The sequence below is a fragment of the Staurois parvus genome, unplaced genomic scaffold (genome assembly GCF_062004578.1).
Source record: "Staurois parvus isolate SC_StPar_1 unplaced genomic scaffold, SC_StPar_1.0 ptg000218l, whole genome shotgun sequence".
Lineage (NCBI taxonomy): Eukaryota > Metazoa > Chordata > Amphibia > Anura > Ranidae > Staurois > Staurois parvus.
In genome coordinates this window covers 6,244,462-6,262,565 of record NW_028318014.1, presented here as the reverse complement: position 1 = coordinate 6,262,565, position 18,104 = coordinate 6,244,462, and the positions used below count along the sequence as shown (strand labels likewise).

Here is an 18,104-nt window from a genome sequence, read left to right as displayed (position 1 = left end):
GCCTTCTATCCATGATTTCTGTCATAATATTGCAGCTTCAACTATCTAAATACACCACTTTCAGTCTCCATTAGTTTCCTGAATAAAAGGTTTTGTTTAGCCGTGCTAAGTCACCTCTATTAAAGTGTGTTTATGATAACGCTATTGGAGTATAAGTTGTTCGAGCATTAGCAGACAGCTGATTCAGTGGAGATAGCCTGAATAAATTTACCAAGGTGCACATCCAGCTAATCTGTTTGAAGAATATTGTACGGCATTAGTACCAGCACTTCATGTTATCTGCGCTGACTGATAAGGCACATCTTTATTAAATTCAGTTATTGAAAGGATTCCAGTCAGGGAGTAGAAATATTTTATAATCTGGGAGAAAAAAAATTAAGCATCTCTTTGTTAGGCAGAGTTTGGTTTAATGGCTGAGTGTCTAGAGAAGGCTTCTAAACACCTGCAGTACTGTACAATAAAAGCTTTGTGATATTAAGTGGAAATAGCTTTTTCTCCACTCTTACAAGCCTACTTTTAGCGATAGTCTTGGCAGCCAAACACTAGTGTTAGAGCTCCACTTGCTGTCTGTCTGCTGGAAGTGCTCACTGCTGCTCTTCTGCGTTCGTTCTCTAAAGGGAATTATGTCATGAAATCGCTGATATAAAAAAAGGCCTAAAACAAGTACTGGAGGAATTTTGTTTCTGTGCTTCAAATGAATATTGCAGAAATGACTAGTATTTATGTATTGTCAATGTGTGTACCAGAAAGCATACCAATACAAACTTTTGTATATATCCTATAGAAATGACCTCTAAATATGAGCTTGATCAGACCCTAGCGGGTTGCTGCTTCTTACAGCTAAATTAAATGTTACAATATTATCTATAAGCGGACAATATTTTACTGCAATTCTTTCTGAGCAATGCCTTTTGCCATACTTTCAGTAAAATTTTAGTTTATATCTTTAGTTGATGGTTGCTGTGATAGATAGATAGATAGATAGATAGATAGATAGATAGATAGATAGATAGATAGATAAAAAGAATAAGAAAAAAAAGCAATACACACAAATACACAAGATTTTCACAGCTTGCGACAGGTTAGTAAACATAATATACTTATATACAAAAATGAACCTGTTTATAATACTGTTTATAATACTTTGGATTATGTAAATGTGAGTGTAAGATGAGTATTTGTGTAATATGTGTGTAATACTCATTTGTGCATTACTTATCATTTATAACATATTTTCAAACACTAACTTAGACTGTAAGATACAGCAACATGATAAAAAGAAATCTGAATCTCAAAAAATAATAAAGTATGGCAAAGTACTTCTAATATTACAAATGCCCAGCATATAGATATAAACTGGAACTTATACTAGCAACATAATAAAAAGAAATCTGAATCTCAAAAAAATAATTAACTATGGCAAAGTACTTCTAATATTACAAATGCCCAGCACATAGATATAAACTGGAACTTATGCTTTTATTTTTTGATTAATCTGAATTCTGAAAAATGATTTCCAAATGCACACAGTTTATAAAAGAAATAACTGTATATATTGCTGTAGTGCGTATGGTACTAAGTGATCCTGCTTACTACACTTTAACTTTAATCATCTGAAATATTAATGTAGCTCCTCTCAGCAGTGGTGTTTAATAGCCTGAATTTAAAGCTTTAATCATGGCCATCCAGACTGTATTTTGTGTAGATTTGGAAATACAGGGTACTGCACTTCCTAAACTGCTACACGTAGCCACAATTAATTCTAGTCTATGCTAACCGTGACCATTCTTTTTTTAGTAGCCACTAAAGCACCATCTGATAGACATCTAATTTGTATTACGTACATATCTCCGCAGAATCTCCTCGCGCTCTTTTTGATCTTCTAAGCAGCTGACAGAGAGGTCAGAGACACTGATGGCAGATGAGGCTGTCAGAGTCACCAGCAGAACCAGGCAACCTTCCCCTTCTTCCAAATTCAGCTTCAGTTTGTGAGTTTGTTCTTTGCTCAAGGCCGACAGGTCAACCTGACACCTAGAAGCAAAAATTTCAAAATCAGCAAGTGTCTCTCTTCACCAAATAAAATAAGATGGGCCTAGCATAGGCCATATAAAGCCAACGGTACGACACATCAGATGGGGGATCTACATATTTGCGATCTGCTACCGTGTCAGAAAGTTGCATTTAAATAGTAATACTGCATAAGCCCAGCAGTTATATAGCTCAGTCAACCATGTAGAAGAAAAGAAATTGAAAAAACCTATTCATTTCAGAGAATGAAGATCATATGGCGAGGTGTTTGCTCATTTCTGTTACACATAATGAAGGGGCTGGTTCTTTCTGTAACAAACTCTGCACTGTGTGCTCTAAAATATCTGCAGTTAATGTATTTCAGGTGAACAGATCTGCTTATTCAGTAAAACTGTGCAAAGAACAATGTTAAAGGGTATTTCCACTTTTGAAGCCAAATTGGGATAATTTGTAACATATCCACATTCACATAGCAAAACTAGATGCTCTTTTCTGGAAATTTTCACAAGGAAAAATTCTACTAAGGCTCCATGCACATGTAGCTTTTGCCCATCTCTCGTAGATGTCTTTCCTCCTAACAGCGGTGTTTTGGCAGAAAAAAATGTTTTACACACATCAAGCGTTTTTTTTTTCTGCAAAAAACTGCTGCTCCTGGATGCGCTGGCAGTAAAAAAAACCAGACAAACCTAACAGTAGGGGTAAAATTGCTCAGTATGAATGAGTCTTTATTTCTTTTTGTTATCAGGGGCGATGGGGATGGGAAGCTATGTTTACTATAATTAACCCTGTCTGGAGGCATATTTATCATCGGTTGTATTCAGGCCCGGACTGGGACAAAAATAGGCCCTGGCATTTTGGACTGAGCAACCCCAAGCCCAGTGATCCATTCCTCGGAGTCTGGAGGTGGAACACCAGTGCCTGGTTGCAAGAGCAACCTTTGCTACCCTGGTAGTTCCGCCACTAGTGTCAGTCGGTTTTTATGTTTTACAATTTTATACATTTTTTTTACAATTTTTTGTAGGCGTCCTGTTGGGGGGCTTTGGTGAGAGGGAGGGAAAGAAAGAAAGAAAGAAAGAAAGAAAGAGGTGAGAGATGACACAAGACTGCCACGGAGTGTGGTCAGGGCAGAAACAGGAGGAGAGGGTGGGAGAAGGAGGGGCAGAACCAGCTTTCTCTCTCCTCTCAGTTTGTGGTGGTGGTGGGGGGAAGACTGTCAGCACTGGGGACAGTCTATCCTTACAGATGCTCTGCAGCAGCTGCAGGAAGGGAGAAACCCAGCAGTAATGATGCGGGGGATGTGGGGGGATGGCCGATGGGGGAATATACAGGAGCCCACAGCAGTAGGAGATGGATAAGAGGGGCGACTGGGTGGCACATAGAGGGACTGGACTGTGCATTTCCCACCTGCCGCCACTGAATGCCGGCAGGAGGGAGAGGAGGAGAAGCAGGCATTCAGTGGCGGCAGGAGAGAAATGCACGGTCCGGTTCCTCTATGTGCTGCCTGGCCACCCCTCCCCTTCAGAAGGCCCCGGTCCACCAGGCAAATGCCCAGTGTGCCCTATGGCCAGTCCTGGCCTGGTTGTATTAGATTTGAATGCGGTCTGTCTTAACAAAAGGATAAAGGTTTAAGAGCTAGGTTTCCTCACGGTATGGTAATGAGAATTGGACTTAGCCAGTACCCATTCCAACTATTGGGACAGATCACAGTGAGTTAGCTGAGAAATGCTTGCCATCAGCCATGACACCTTCTTCTCAGAAACATCTAAAAGGTAGGATTTATTTTTTATATGTGCTTTGTGAATAGGAACAAATAACACAAAGTAGGGTTTTGACCAAAGTGGAGATGCACTTTTAGATGCAAAGGGGTAGCTTTAGCAAAACTGGACAGTGCAAAATCTGGTGCAGCTCTGCATAGACACCGATCGGCTTCCAAGTTTTTTGTCAAAGCTTAGTTGAACAAGCTGAAGTTAGAAGCGGATTGGTTATCATGCACAGCTGCACCAGATTTTGCGCTCTCCAGTTTTTGTAAAGTAACCCCAAAGTGTCATTACTTTTTGCAACCAATGATATTTTAATTTAATGGAAACGGAATTATGATTGGATGTTGACCCTTTCAATGCTAATTTATATGAATACTTTTTGGGGATAATGACTATTAGACATGCTGCTTTGTTTATATCAAAATATTTGGCAGAGAAATGCAGAAATGCTAGCATTTTCTACCTCCAAAGAATATTAACAACAGACCAAAACTCATTTAGCTGTTCAAGACAGAGCAATCCAAAGCTTTCTCTAAGCGAATTATTTACCCTTTAATGTGAATTGCGGGACATTCCCTTTCCCAGAACCTTAATGCATAGCTAACCTTTTTTTCATAAAAACTCCAATTGAATTTAAAGAGAAAAATAATGTGGTGACCGCAAGGCCACAGGATTGGGATAAATAGGGAAGATATAAATAAATATCTTTTAAACACTGGCAATTGAAAGGCTATAAAAGCAGATACATCAAAGGTTTACAAATCTTACATGATTACACTAACACATGTTATAGGGTTGTACTAAACTCTACATACATAAATAATTACACCAAGGTATTCTGAACAATAATAAAAAGCTACATATTTGATATTATTTAAATATCTACATGTATTTGTTGCTGATTTAACATTTACTTATTAAAGTGAGTATATACACGGCTCAAAAAAATTAAAGGAACACTTTGAAAACACATCAGATCTCAAGTGGGAAAAATATCATGCTGAATATCTATACTGATATGGACGGAGTAATGTGTTAGGAACGTAAGGATGCCCCATCATTTGATGGAAAAGAAAATTATCAACCTACAGAGGTCTGAATTCAAAGTCACCCCAAAAATCAAAGTGAAAAATTATGCAGCAGGCTAGTAGTCCATTTTACTGAGATTTCATTGCAGCAACTCAAAATGGTACTCAGTAGTTTGTGTGACCCCCATGTGCTTGTATGTATGCCTGACAACATTGGGGCGTGCTCCTAATGAGACGATGGATGTGTCCTGTAGTATTTCCTCCCAAATCTGGACCAGGGCATCACTGAGCTCCTGGACAGTCTGAGGTGCAACCTGGCGGCATCGGATGGACCGAAACATGATATCCAAGAGGTGTTCTATTGGATTTAGGTCAGGCGAGTGTAGGGGCCATTCAATAGTATCAATTCCTTCATCCTCCAGAGACTGCCTGCATACTCTCGAAAACATGAGGCCAGGCATTGTAGTGCACTAGGAGGAACCCAGGACCCACTGCACCAGTGTAGGGTCTGACAATGGGTCCAAGGATTTCATCCTCATACCCATTGGCAGTAAGGGTGCCATTGTCTAGCCTGTAGAGGTCTATGCATCGCTCCATTGATATGCCTACCCAGACCATCAGTGACCCACCACCAAAATGGTCATGCTGAACGATGTTACAGGCAGCATAACGTTCTCCACGGCTTCTCCAGACCCTTTCACGTCTATCACATGTGCTCAGGGTGAACCTGCTCTTATCTGTTAAAAGCACAGGGCACCAGTGGCGGACCTGCAAATTCTGGTGGTCATTTTGTAGGGACCTTCTCCGGCCCTGTCCAGCTCTCCTAGTATAATATCCTCCATGCTCTTGGGACTGTGCTGGGAGACACAGCAAACCTTCTGGCAATGGCATGTATTGATGTGCCATCCTGAAGAAGTTGGACCGCCTGTGCAAACTCTGTAGGGTCCAGGTATTGCGTAATGCTACCAGTAGTGACACTGACCCTACCCAAATGCAAAATCAGTGAAAAACATTCAGAAAAGATGAGTAGGGAAAAAATGTCAGTGGCCTCCACCTGTAAAACCATTCTTGTTTTGGGTCGTCTTATTGTTGTCCATCTAGTGCACCTGTTGTTAATGTTATCAACACCAAAGCAGCTGAAACTGATTAACAACCCTCTCTGCTACTTAGCTGACCAGATCAATATCCCAGGAGTTTAATTGACTTAATGCTATACTCTAATTAAAAAGTGTTCCTTTAATTTTTTTTGAGCAGTGTATGTTTTGGGCCTCATTCAGGTGGATGAAAATGCATATCAGAGACTCAGCTTAACCATTTGAGTACCTGCTAGTATACACTTCTCCATTACCAGGTAATTCAGTTTTCAGTGCTGTGATAGTTTTACTAATGATTACTCATATACTGTAAGTCATATTAGTAATCAGTCATATAACACTGTGCCCAAATTATTTTATAACATTTTTGGTACAGATAGATCCTTTTGGAGGTGTTTAATAACCTAATTATATATGGAGGTGTTTAATAACCTAATTATATATGCAGGTGTTTAATAACCTAATTATATATTTTTTTTATTATATAAGAGAAAAGAGACCAAACATTTTGGAAAAAAAATGTTTTCCTTATTGCCAGGACAGCACAAACACCACCAAAATTACCCATTTTTTTACACAATTTTTGGAAATTTGTAAATATATTAAGGTGGTTAAAAAGTATTACAGACAGAGGCAGGACGAAGATAGAATATACAGCACACACTCAGAGAAAAGGGAGAGAGGAAGATTTCAAGGGTTAAAAAACAGGTCATGTACTACCTCAGCATTCTTTTGTGTATTAGTAATACATATCAAAGGCAGGATTCAGTACTAACCACCACATTCCAGTACTGTAAGTATACATACAAGAAAACCTTGGATTGTAATGCATGTGGGACAAAAACTAGATTAAATATTATCTTTATTTTTAAAAAAGTAAAAACAGGCTATAAATAACCCTTCAATGTTAAAAACAACACACCAATAAACAGTTCATCACATGTATTAGACATACACTATATTACCAAAAGTATTGGGAACCTGCCTTTACACGCACATGGATGCATATTGGTGTGTTGTTTTTATCATTTAGGTTTATTTATAGTCCGTTTTTACTCTTTTGAAAATAAAGATAATTCTAATCTATTTTTTGTATTACGTCTTTGACAGAATACCAACCTTTAATGTCCCACATTTATTACAATCTTTGTGTATTAGTTTAACAACGTAATAAACCATATTCCTCAAATACCACAAATTAATCATGACATTAAAGTGACACTAAAGCTTCAATTTAAATAAAAAACAAACAAACATGTTATACCGGTACTTACTTTCTCTGTACAGTGGTTTTGCACAGAGCAGCCCCGATCCTCTTATTTTCGGGTCCTAGCTAGTGCTCCTGGCTCCTCCCCCTCAAGCAGTGCCCCCAGAAAAAGCCGCTCAATAAGACACATAGAGTCGTGGCTCTGCCCCGCCCCCGCTCTCTCCTCACTGGCCCAATGGCTGTGATTGACAGCAGCGGGAGGCAATGTGGTCCCACTGCTGTCTCAGCTAATGAGGAAGAGTCCCCCGACAGCAGCAGAGGCTGGCAAAAACGTGGCTGGATCAGAGGGGGTTCAGGTAAGTATTGGGGAGGCTGGGGGGGGGGGGCGCTGCACACAGAACTTTTTTTACCTTCATACACAGAATGCATGAATGTAAAAAACCTTTAGAACTACTTTAGATAACCCCACCTTAAATGTTCTGCTACCTACCATTCATTCAATAAATCCTTCATTGATAAGATCCTTCTTTTTCCCCATCGCAAATGTGAAGACTTGCTATGTTTACATTTGTAACTGCTGTGATTGGACATCACAGTGATCACAGGGGCACTTAGTCACTTTCACTGGCTCAGTTCCTTTTGCCTGCAGTCTGCACTGTCGAAAGACTGTCTAATGACAGGTATTGTAAAACCACCTAAAAAGTTCTCCAGAAATGCACATCCAGAGGCGGCTCTTTAATTTGGGGAATTAGGCACTCGCCTAAGGCCTCACACTCACAGGGGCCTCAGGGCTACCTAATTTACCTAACAGAGAGTAGCATTGGTGTAGCGTGGGAGCACAGCTAGAGGACCTGTGTTGTCCCTGGGTTCGCCAGCCAACCGTGGGAGTTGGGACTTTACTGACAGCACTGCCTACACTGAACAGGGAGAGGGATTGTTGCAGTGGGGAACAATTACAGACCCATGCCCTGTATCTGTGTCTCACCCTCCAGCAGCTGAAAGATGCTGCCTCTCGGCTGACTTTCAGCTGCTGGAGGAAGAGACACAGATACGGGGCATGGTTCCTGTAACTGTTCTCCGCTTCAGTGAGCTGCCCAATTAACTCCCGACACTATTTTATTATAGTCTCTGTCAGGAAGAATTACCTCCACCCGACTTGTCATATCAACCGCTGGTACAGGAGAACAGGACCTGCGGGATGGTGTAGCGGGAGTAGCCCTGGAAGAAGAACATGTTGGGTGAGTGGAGGGCTGTGTGTGATGGAGGTGGAGGCTGGGCAAGATTGCCTTGTGCCCCATTGTGGAGGGGAGTCTGTGGGACTGCAATGTCTTGTATGTCTATGGAGGAGGAGCACTTTGTGTGAGGCCGGAGGTGGGAGCATGGTGTATCAGTCAGACTCCCAGTGTAAGAGAGATTACATGTGTCTGGATGGCTTTGCCGTGTGAGGAAGAGGAGCTTTGAACACCCTGATATATATCTGCAACCCTACTTAGGTACAACACCACCCACATATCCTAATTATCACATCAGCCCTTCCCCCTCTCTTTCTTGTACCTATCCTCCTGCCTCTCCTGCTCTGTCCCCTCTCTTCTTCGGTTCTCTCCCTATCTCCCCCCTTCCCACCATTATTCCTATCCCCCCTCCCTTTCTCTTCTCTCCTCGCTCCCCCTGTCATCTATCCTCCCTCCCTCTGTCCTCTCCCCCATCCTCTTTCCCCCTTGTCCTCTCTCCCTCCCTCCTCTCTCTGTCCTCTCCCTTCCCTCTCTCAATTCCCCCCCCCCCTTTGTCCTCTCCACCCTGTCCCTCTCTCTGTCCTCTCCGCCCTGTATTCTCCTCCCCTCTCTGTCCCCCCTACCCCTCTCTATCCTCTCTCTTCCCATCCCTCTGTCCTTTCTCCCTTCCTCCCTTTTTCCATCCTCTCTCCCTCCCCTCCCTCTCCCCCCCCATTATCTTTCCTCCCCGTCACTCTCTCTATCCTCTCCCCCGTCCTCTCCTCCCCTCCCCCCACACTCTCCATCCTCCCCCCTCTTTCCTCCCCTCCCTCTGTCCTCTCATCCCCCCTCACTTTCTCTGTCCTCTCTTCCTCCCCTAACATTGCCCCCCCCTTTCCTCTGTCCTCTCTCCCCTCTCTGTTCTCCCTCCCCTCTCTGTTCTCCCTCCCCTCTCTGTTCTCTCTCCCCCTCCCTCTCACTGTCCTCATGCTGGAATCCTTGAGGACTAGCCATGGGTGAATTGCCCTCAGTTCATTGTACACTGTACAGTGCAATGTATTATTAGTTTTTATTGCTTTAATTATTTTTCCCATTATGGGCATGAGTGGGGCCTCATGTCTGAGTTTTGCCTAAGGCCTCACAAAACCTAGAACTGCCTCTGTGTAATCCATCTATCCCCTTGTTAATCAAACTATGAGAGTGGCAAGATGGTTAAAAGCATAGCATACGCATTCCAGTATTTATTTTTTATGATTTTATTCAGACATGTACATGTGTAAAAGAGATCAGATGTGTGGTAGGGTTTTAAAAACATTAGGCTTAATTTACAAACCTTTACTGTCTAAGGCAGTTTTCAGCCAAGTTCCTGGAATTTTCAAATCTTATTTGTACTCAACTGAAAATACCTATTACTATTCTGGTGTGTTAGCTTTGTGAATTCTTCCTCTTGTGTCCTGTGTTTACATAGTTACATAGTTAGTCTGGCTGAAAAAAGACAATAGTCCATCCAGTTCAACTAGTAAAAAAAAAAGTTATAATCCTACTCCCACAGTTGATCTAGAAGAAGGCAAAAAAACCCAGCAAACCATGAACCAATTTTCTCCTGCAGGGAAAAAAAATCCTTCCCTTTCCCCCGAGAGGCAATTGGATATTCCCTGGATCAACTTTACCTAGAAATGTTAGTATCCAGTTATCCAGATCTATTTTAAAGCAATCCATTGAGCTGGCCAGAACCAACTCTTGAGGGAGTCTATTTGATTGATTTGTAATTAGAAAAATGGGGCAGTTATATTTGTTTAATACATTCTGAGGCTTTGTTTCTTGCTCTGCAATTCTACATAGTGATTGTGTTTTGCTATTCCTTGTTAAAATTAACGTTTTTTTTTTCTCTGCATTGACCAATTCACACCCTAATAGGTGTCTGCTGGTCCACTAAAAGTAATCCATGACTCATGTGGCTGATATTTGGATGTTGGCAGTTGTAAGGAAAAACACAGCTCCCTAGTGTCTATTCTACATATATTATTTATTACAGATACTTATATAGTGCTGTCAATTTACGCAGTGCTTTATATATATATTGTACATTCACAACAGTCCCTAACCCTTAAGGGGCGTTCAATCTAAGGTCCCTAAATCACATTCATACATACACATACTAGGGCTGATTTAGACTGGAGCCAATAAACCTCCCAACATGTCTTTGGAGTGTGGGAGGAAACCGGAGTACCCAGAGGAAACCCACACAGGCACAAGGAGAATATGCAAACTCCAGGCAGGCGGTGCCGTGGTTGGGATTCCAACCAACAATCCAAATGCTGCCAGGTGGAAGTGCTAACCACTTAGCCACTGTGCTGCTCTTGACAGTAACAAAAAGATACAAGAATAAGAATATAAAAAGCTTAAGTATACATCAAAAATTGACAGTGACACCCAGGATACCTATTTTTACTGTGTGATAAACAGGAGTCAGAATGATTTAAAAAATGTAGAGGTAACAGAAAGAAAAGGAGAAACAGTCAGGATAAATGCAATGTTTACAAGAGCAGGGAGCACAAAACGAATGGTATTAGTCATACATAAGACACTTCAACGTAATGCAGTGTTTCTGTCTATGTTCGCCCCTTTGTTAAAACACAAATGTGCTCTATGGAGACTCCAGCCTCAACTATGAAGACGCTGAGATTGTGCGATTCTGTATTATGCTGAAAGTAGAAATAGAAAGGCTAAGTGGGTCAAATAGTCCTCATCATCTAAGATTTGATATGAAAGAATTTCTTCTATTGAATCCAAAGGACAGTGGGATAAAGCCTGATTACAGGTATGTCAGCTTCCATTCAGCTGTATCTTTACTGATGTATTTTTCTCCTTATTTACTAGCAAGATCCAAAGACACACTCAGCAGATGGTGGATTTAGGTAGAAGGTCAGAAATTTATAAAAAAAAAAAAAAAAGGAATCGACATGCAGCATAAGGCAGCACGACACAAAACCTGACAATAACGGCAGCTAGATAATTATATCAGTTGGGGAGTTGAACATAAATAATCTCTAAATATAAAATATAATCGCACACATGCAAACATTAACAATAGTAGCACAGTTATTGCTATATATGTTTAGATTCATTTGTTTCTTTATTTTATTATTACTTTGATCTTTTGTGAGCCTAGACTTGCAACCTGGCTACTGACACTTGCCAGAATCTGAAAAAATGTATGTGTTAGTGCTGGTTCCTACCAGTGTTGTTGTAACATGCAATCTTGCATGTTTAACATGTTTTGCATTAAGCAGCCCTTTCAGTTTTGTTCAGATTCTGCACCTCTCCCACAATAGTATACTGCAGTGACAATGCATACCACTCAACTTTCTGAGATGAATAAAATGGAACATCCTTCATACAAAAGAATGTAGGTTGACACTCTTGCCGTAGTCTCATTTATGTGAACCAGGAAGAATTGATATCACAAAATCAATCAGTCAATCATCAATAGCTAATTACACCTACTTTTACCTTTTTTCAAAATTCCTTTCCTTTATGTTGCCACTGCAGTACAATGCACAGTGCATGATCTACTTAACCTCAAGCAGGGCTCTTCCTGCCGCAGGGCATGGTGGTACTGTTCAGATAACACCTTCTAGAGGCTGCATAAGGACTGCCGAGTCCTTAACAAACGATGACTCATCAGCTGTCAGAAGGATTCCCCTCTGACAGTGAAAGTAAACAAAAGAATGCTGGTACTAAGAAACAAACAAACAAAAAAACCTGCGTGGGGGTCCCCCCCAACCTATACCAGTCCTTTTGGGTCTTATATACCAGAGCCTTATCTGAGCATACAGACTAACAGACCAGGAATGGGGGGGGGGGTGAGCAAGTGCTCCTCCTCCTTATAAATACCAGGCCACATACCCCGAAGTCCCCTTGTTAATGATGACAAAGGCCTCTTCCCCACAACCCTGGCCCGGTGGTTGTGGGGGAGTGGTGGGTGACTTATCAAGGGGGCCCCAGATCCCACCCCCCTATGTGAATGAGTATGTGGTACATAGTACCCCTACTCATTCACAAAGAAGAATAGTGTAAATAAAGACAGGAGCCAGTTTTTGACAAGTCCTTTAGCAAAAAAAAAAAAAAAATAAAACTTGCCCCCCAATGTAGATCCATCATCAATCATGATGAACGCCGCTTCCGCCCAGTTTATTGAGCAGAAGCTATGAAGTGGAGCTGTCAGTCAGCAGGAGCCAGTGTTGGTTGCAGACCTTTTTTTTTTGTTTGGGTCAGCGGACGGTGTTCATTGTGATTGATGTTGGATCTACTTCAGGGGACATTTATTTATTTATTTGTTTTTTTAATAAAGGCTGGCTGTGTATTATTATTTACTTTAAAATATTTTGGGGGGTGAATAAGTAGGAGTACTATGTACCCCATTCTCACTCACATGGGGGGGCATTATCTGGTGGGCCCCTTGTTAAAGGTGGCTTCCAGATTCTGATAAGTCACCCACCGTACCCAACAACTCCCGGGCCAGGGATGTGAGGAGCCCCCCCACCCCAAAACACTCCCCCATGTGGAGGGCATGTGGCCTGGTATGGTTAAGGAGGGGAGCTCACTCGTCCCCTCTTTCCTGGTCTGCTGGGCTGCATGCAGTTTGTTTTTTATGCTGGCATTCTTTTCTTTACATTCAGCTGTCAGCGGGGAATCTCGTTGACAGGTAACGAGTCATCAGTTGTTAGGGACACAGTGGCCGTCCGCTCCTATGAAACATTTTGTTGTTTACTGGTTGTTAAGGATGCCAGCGGGTGTCAGCTCCTTAACAAACAGGGTGTGCCTCCAAAGTCAGACAAAACTGTCACATGTAAAACATTCAGGTTTGACTTTCATGTGACTTTTGAGGATTAACATTGAAGTCTATGGCCCTCACGTCTCATGAAAGTCAGACCAAAGTAGTGCATGAGTCTTAAAAAGACTTATTTTTACTGTACTATATTTGTTTTCACTTAACAATTCTCACATCGATGTTCACAAATTCACAAATTCGCCCTTTGATGTGAACAAACATGACAAACGTACTTTAGACAGGAAGGTAAAAGTCAATGTAATGTGCCTGCATGACCAGGAGACAGAGGACTTGTGGTGTGGGATGTAAAAGCAGTTCAGAAGCACACAGTTTCCATGCTGTGACCAAGAATTCACTAAAGCTAGCCATTAAAATATCAGATTTTGTTTTAGATTTGATCTTTTCAAATTGTCATTTAGACCCTCACACTGCACATCTGTGGGTACATTTGGTTGATCTGACAGATTAAATCTGGAACAGAATATGTGAGTGTGCAACCTACATCACAGCTTTGGCCATACTAAATGGTTTGGGAGCCAAGCACCCTTCACTCTAAGGAGCCAATTCCCTTAACTCTAAGAGAGATGTGTCCTGGAAAGAGAAATAGAAAGACATCATTCATAAGAAAAGTAGAAAGATAGCACTGGACCCGTAAGTTTATTTACTGGTATTGTTATCTTAAGGTATTAACGTTGGTGTAAAAGATATGGTTCCTGGGAAGGTGGCTTCTACACCTCAGAGGATCTCCACAGTCTCCTTGGCAAGAAGAGTTGAAATAGAAGTGCCACACCACTACTAAAAGGACCAGATACAACAGAAGTTCAGAAGTGAACTGGACCTACAATCATATCTGTAGAAAGGACAGAATGAAAGCACGGTGAGTGTTAGGTAAAATTATTATTGGTCTAATTGTCATTTAGATCCTCACATTGCACAACTGTGGGTAATGTCGGTTGATCTAACAGATTAAATCTGGAACAGAATCTGAGAGTGTGCAGCCAACATCACAGTTTTGGCCATACTTGGGAGCCAAGCACCCTTCACTCTAAGGAGCCAAGTCCCTTAACTCTAAGAGAGATGGGTCCTGTAGACAGAAATAGAAGGACATCATTCATGAGCTGACCTGGTCAATTATAGGAGTACATTGGTCCAGAAGATCCTAATATGTGGGCAGTCCCTCCAAATATAACGCACTTTGGCCTTCTCCCATCCACATCTCCAGCAAGTATCCAGAATGGAGCATGTCATGCTGTGCAGTTTAAGGGGACATCCATACCGCCAAGTTAGGAGTTTGTAAGGAAGGTTATGTGTGAGAACAAAGGATTTGAACACATCAGAGTCAGTAAATGTACGGAAAAAAAAACAGTTATAGCATTGACACTAAACCATATATAATATCTAATATAAAATATCAAAATACTGAAAAGGGAAACAAATAATAGAATAGCATGGCATAAAGTTATTTTCCATTTTTGGATTTTCTGATGTATTTAATAATATTTATGGTTTAGTGGCAATGCTATAACTGTAATCTGAATTACAGACATGCACCTCCTACATTGATCCTGAAGAAGTGTGTATAGAATCTTCCCATCAATTACTGAAACAGCTAATATAGAAAGTTTGCAATCATGCTGGAAATTTGTTAATACACTGTACAGTATGTACAAGAAAACATGAGAGAGCAGGCAAAACACATTTATTTTATTTCTTATGGGATTCCTATTCAACTGAAGGTCAGATCAGAATGGCACAATCTTAAAACAAAACATGGCAACAAGTAAGCAAATAAAATTACCTCTGTCCAAAGTCTGCATACCCTTGGTTCTTAATACTGTGTATTGCTCCCTTTAGCATGAATGACAGCATGCAGTCTTTTGCAATAGTTATCTATGAGGCTCCAAATTCTTGCAGGAGGTATAGCTGCCCATTCATCTTAACAAAATGCCTCCAGGTTATGCAAAGTCTTTGGTTGTCTTGCATGAACCGCATGTTTGAGATCACCCCAGATTTGGTGATTTTAAGGTCAGGAGACTGTGATGGCCACTCCAGAACCTTCACCTTTTTCTGCTATAACCACTGGAAGGTCAACTTGGCCTTGTGCTTAGGGTCATTGTACTGCTGGACAGTGCTTAGGGTCATTGTCCTGCTGGAAAGAGTGTCCCATGCGCAGCTTTTGCACAGAAGAATGCACATTGTCTGCCAGTATTTTCTGGTAACTTGCTGCATTCATCTTGTCTTCAATTTTCACAAGATTCCCCATACCTTTAGAGCTCACACACTCTAAAAGCATCAGTGAGCCATCAACATGCTTTGCCATGGGTATGGTATTCTTGTTGCTATTGGCCTATGCTTGTTGCTATTGGAAGCTAGATACCAGTTTTGATAGGGTTAGGGTGTTTATAATAACCATTTAGACGTGGACACTAAGTGGGGTGACACGCTATTAACACGGTGATTATATGATATTTTGTATTTATGAGGGATAATGAACAAAAACAAAATTAATATTGAGTTTTCTTTTTTTGAGGTTTTCACGGATTAAAAGAAATGTTTCCATGAAGGTGAATTTTTTTGAGAGCACGCATATAGTTTTTTTGGCAGTACGCATATCTTTTTGTGGATTTATCACAGACGCTGAGAGACTGTTGTTTTGAAAGTAGATATTATTCTCTACTACTACAAGTATAAAAAAAACTCAAAGTGAGGTCTCGAGACAGGTTCCCTTAAAAATATTACCGACGCCAAAAGATCATTTACATTTAGGTAAACTTATACGCTCTAAAAATAAGGAAACAGGATTTGTGCACAAATTCTGCATATAAATTAAAATTATTGTAATAGTTACTACAAACATACACATACAATATTCTACTATAAGCATTAAAAATGCATATACTGCCATAACTGTAAAAAAACAATATCACACATCGTAGAAAAAAAATGGACACAGTCACATGGGCTGAACAGACAAACCAAATCAATCTCATTTTAAACATAAACATGCATATTTTCACAGCAATAAACTCTACCATAAATCTATCCATATTGCAATGAAAATAACTGCACTGAAATCAAAATTGCATGACACAGGATTATCCCCCAGGTTCAGTCACATCAAGTTCCCATTTACCACATATGTCAGAAGGCAATTTGTCCCACATTACCACTCTACATAAAGGTGTAACACTCCCATGGATCTATCGCTTGATAATAGCAAGGTAGTGCAAGCACAATATGGACACAGAAATGCAGATGTCAAGAGCATTAAATAATCACAAAGAGATTGCCATCATTTCACCTCAGCTTGATATTTTAATCTTAATGACATTTCCATTTCCTTCTCAACAGTGCTGGAAGCTTTAATCACTTCTTATGACACAATATTTCCTTAGGTGAAATAAAACACACATCGTTGTTTAATTCCTGATGACATAATTAGCATTTGTTAAGATGCTTTATTTGTTTATGGAACAATACTTTTTATTAGCTGAGCTTTGGAATTAAAGCAGAGCACAGGCATGGGAAGGACAGATGGCTAGACTGGGTGAGGATTATAAATCTATGGCAGCAGCAGCCACTGCCCTGGTAGGTAAAGTTGGAAAGGACTGCTGTGTGGTGTTAAAGCAGAAATAAAGTCCCGCTTTCAAAAACTGTGAGCAGGAAGGTTCTTTATTGCAAAAAAAGACATGACTGTGCAAGCCGGGATGAATACACTCCTGCACATGTGCATGAGTGATGTCATCCCACGCCAACCAATGAAGACATCTGTAGCCTGGCACCTGTAACAGGCCAGGTTGAAAATACCGGCACCTTTGAGGGATGTTGGGCTGTTGAAGGGGAGGTATCAGTGAGTTTAGCTCCACTTTTAGATTGATCAGAAAGATTTTAAAACCTTATTTTTTCCTGAGATAAATTCCACCAGGAACGTTCATCTCTCCTATCCATAAACAAGTACATCCAGAAAATTAGCTCATACTTGTGTAGGGTTTCTATATGTTTCAAGTATACGTTTTACATTTTTTGCATAATCTGTGGGTTATTGGGCTGTAGTCAGCTTATCTGTGTCTCTTTTGTGGATGTTCCAAAGCACAGTTCTATTTCCTTTCCCAGATGCTGTTGAGCAAAAACTATTTAATAAAAAAAAACTTAAATACCCGTGCTACCGTGACAAATCATATACAATAAAAAAAATATATATATACTGTGAAAAAAAATATATAAAAAAATGTATTTTATATATAATACTGCTGTCCATAAAGTGAAAAACACCTTAAATAATCAATAATACAGCGCAAACAATAATTTTAAATGTGAAAAAAATCAAAAGTCCCAAACAAACAGTGCATCAGTGGTTCAGTGAAAAAATCACAATCACCACCTAATACACTCCACACTCCAGATTCGTTGGACTCCTTGCTTGTATGGCATAAGAGTCAAAAAGGCTTAAAGTAGTGAAGTGTGTTCTCAGGTATAGCCAGGACTCAGATAGATAAACCCCAGATTCCATATACTTCTTCAGTACTTAAACATGATCCTCATGCATGCAGGAAAGTTGTAAAAAAATAAGAAGAACACACATAGTGTAGCTCTGTAATACTCTTTTATTAAGCAATAATAAAATATATTGCACTCTTCTGAATCAGGGTTCTGTGGAACCCTAAGGTTTCTTTAGAGATTGCTAGGAGTTCCTTAAGAAATCAGCAACTTCTACCTCTCACATAAGGAAGGACTGACACCAATGGTCACCACTTGTAGCTTTCTATGGAGGGTAAATCTTCCTACTCCCACTGACCCCCAAAGTAAGGAAGCTCTTCTCTGTTAAGAAGAGAATATTCTAAGACAACTTTAAAGAAAGCTTATAACAAAGCTAAACAGCAGGAGAGACAGACTTGTTTGGGAAACAAGAGAGGGACCAGCAAGATATAGTTAGAATTGTTAC

General features: G+C 40.5%; 1 protein-coding gene and 1 long non-coding RNA gene across 9 annotated transcripts in view; one reads left to right on the top strand and one right to left on the bottom strand.

The window, feature by feature from the left end:
- Nucleotides 1-18,104, bottom strand: part of MCTP1 (multiple C2 and transmembrane domain containing 1) — a 916,692-nt gene that overhangs the window by 436,846 nt on the left and 461,742 nt on the right. For all 8 annotated transcript variants that reach the window (XM_089679152.1, XM_089679154.1, XM_089679155.1 and 5 more), the window contains one exon: nucleotides 1,845-2,031. In XM_089679152.1, coding sequence (XP_089535278.1) covers nucleotides 1,845-2,031 — 187 coding nt within the window. The remainder of the gene's footprint in view (nucleotides 1-1,844; nucleotides 2,032-18,104) is intronic.
- The window catches only part of LOC149460890 (uncharacterized), a 50,380-nt gene continuing 43,287 nt past the window's right edge, over nucleotides 11,012-18,104 (top strand). Inside the window, exons 1-2 of the long non-coding RNA XR_016313000.1 lie at nucleotides 11,012-11,149; nucleotides 13,846-14,039. This is a non-coding gene — a long non-coding RNA (uncharacterized LOC149460890). The remainder of the gene's footprint in view (nucleotides 11,150-13,845; nucleotides 14,040-18,104) is intronic.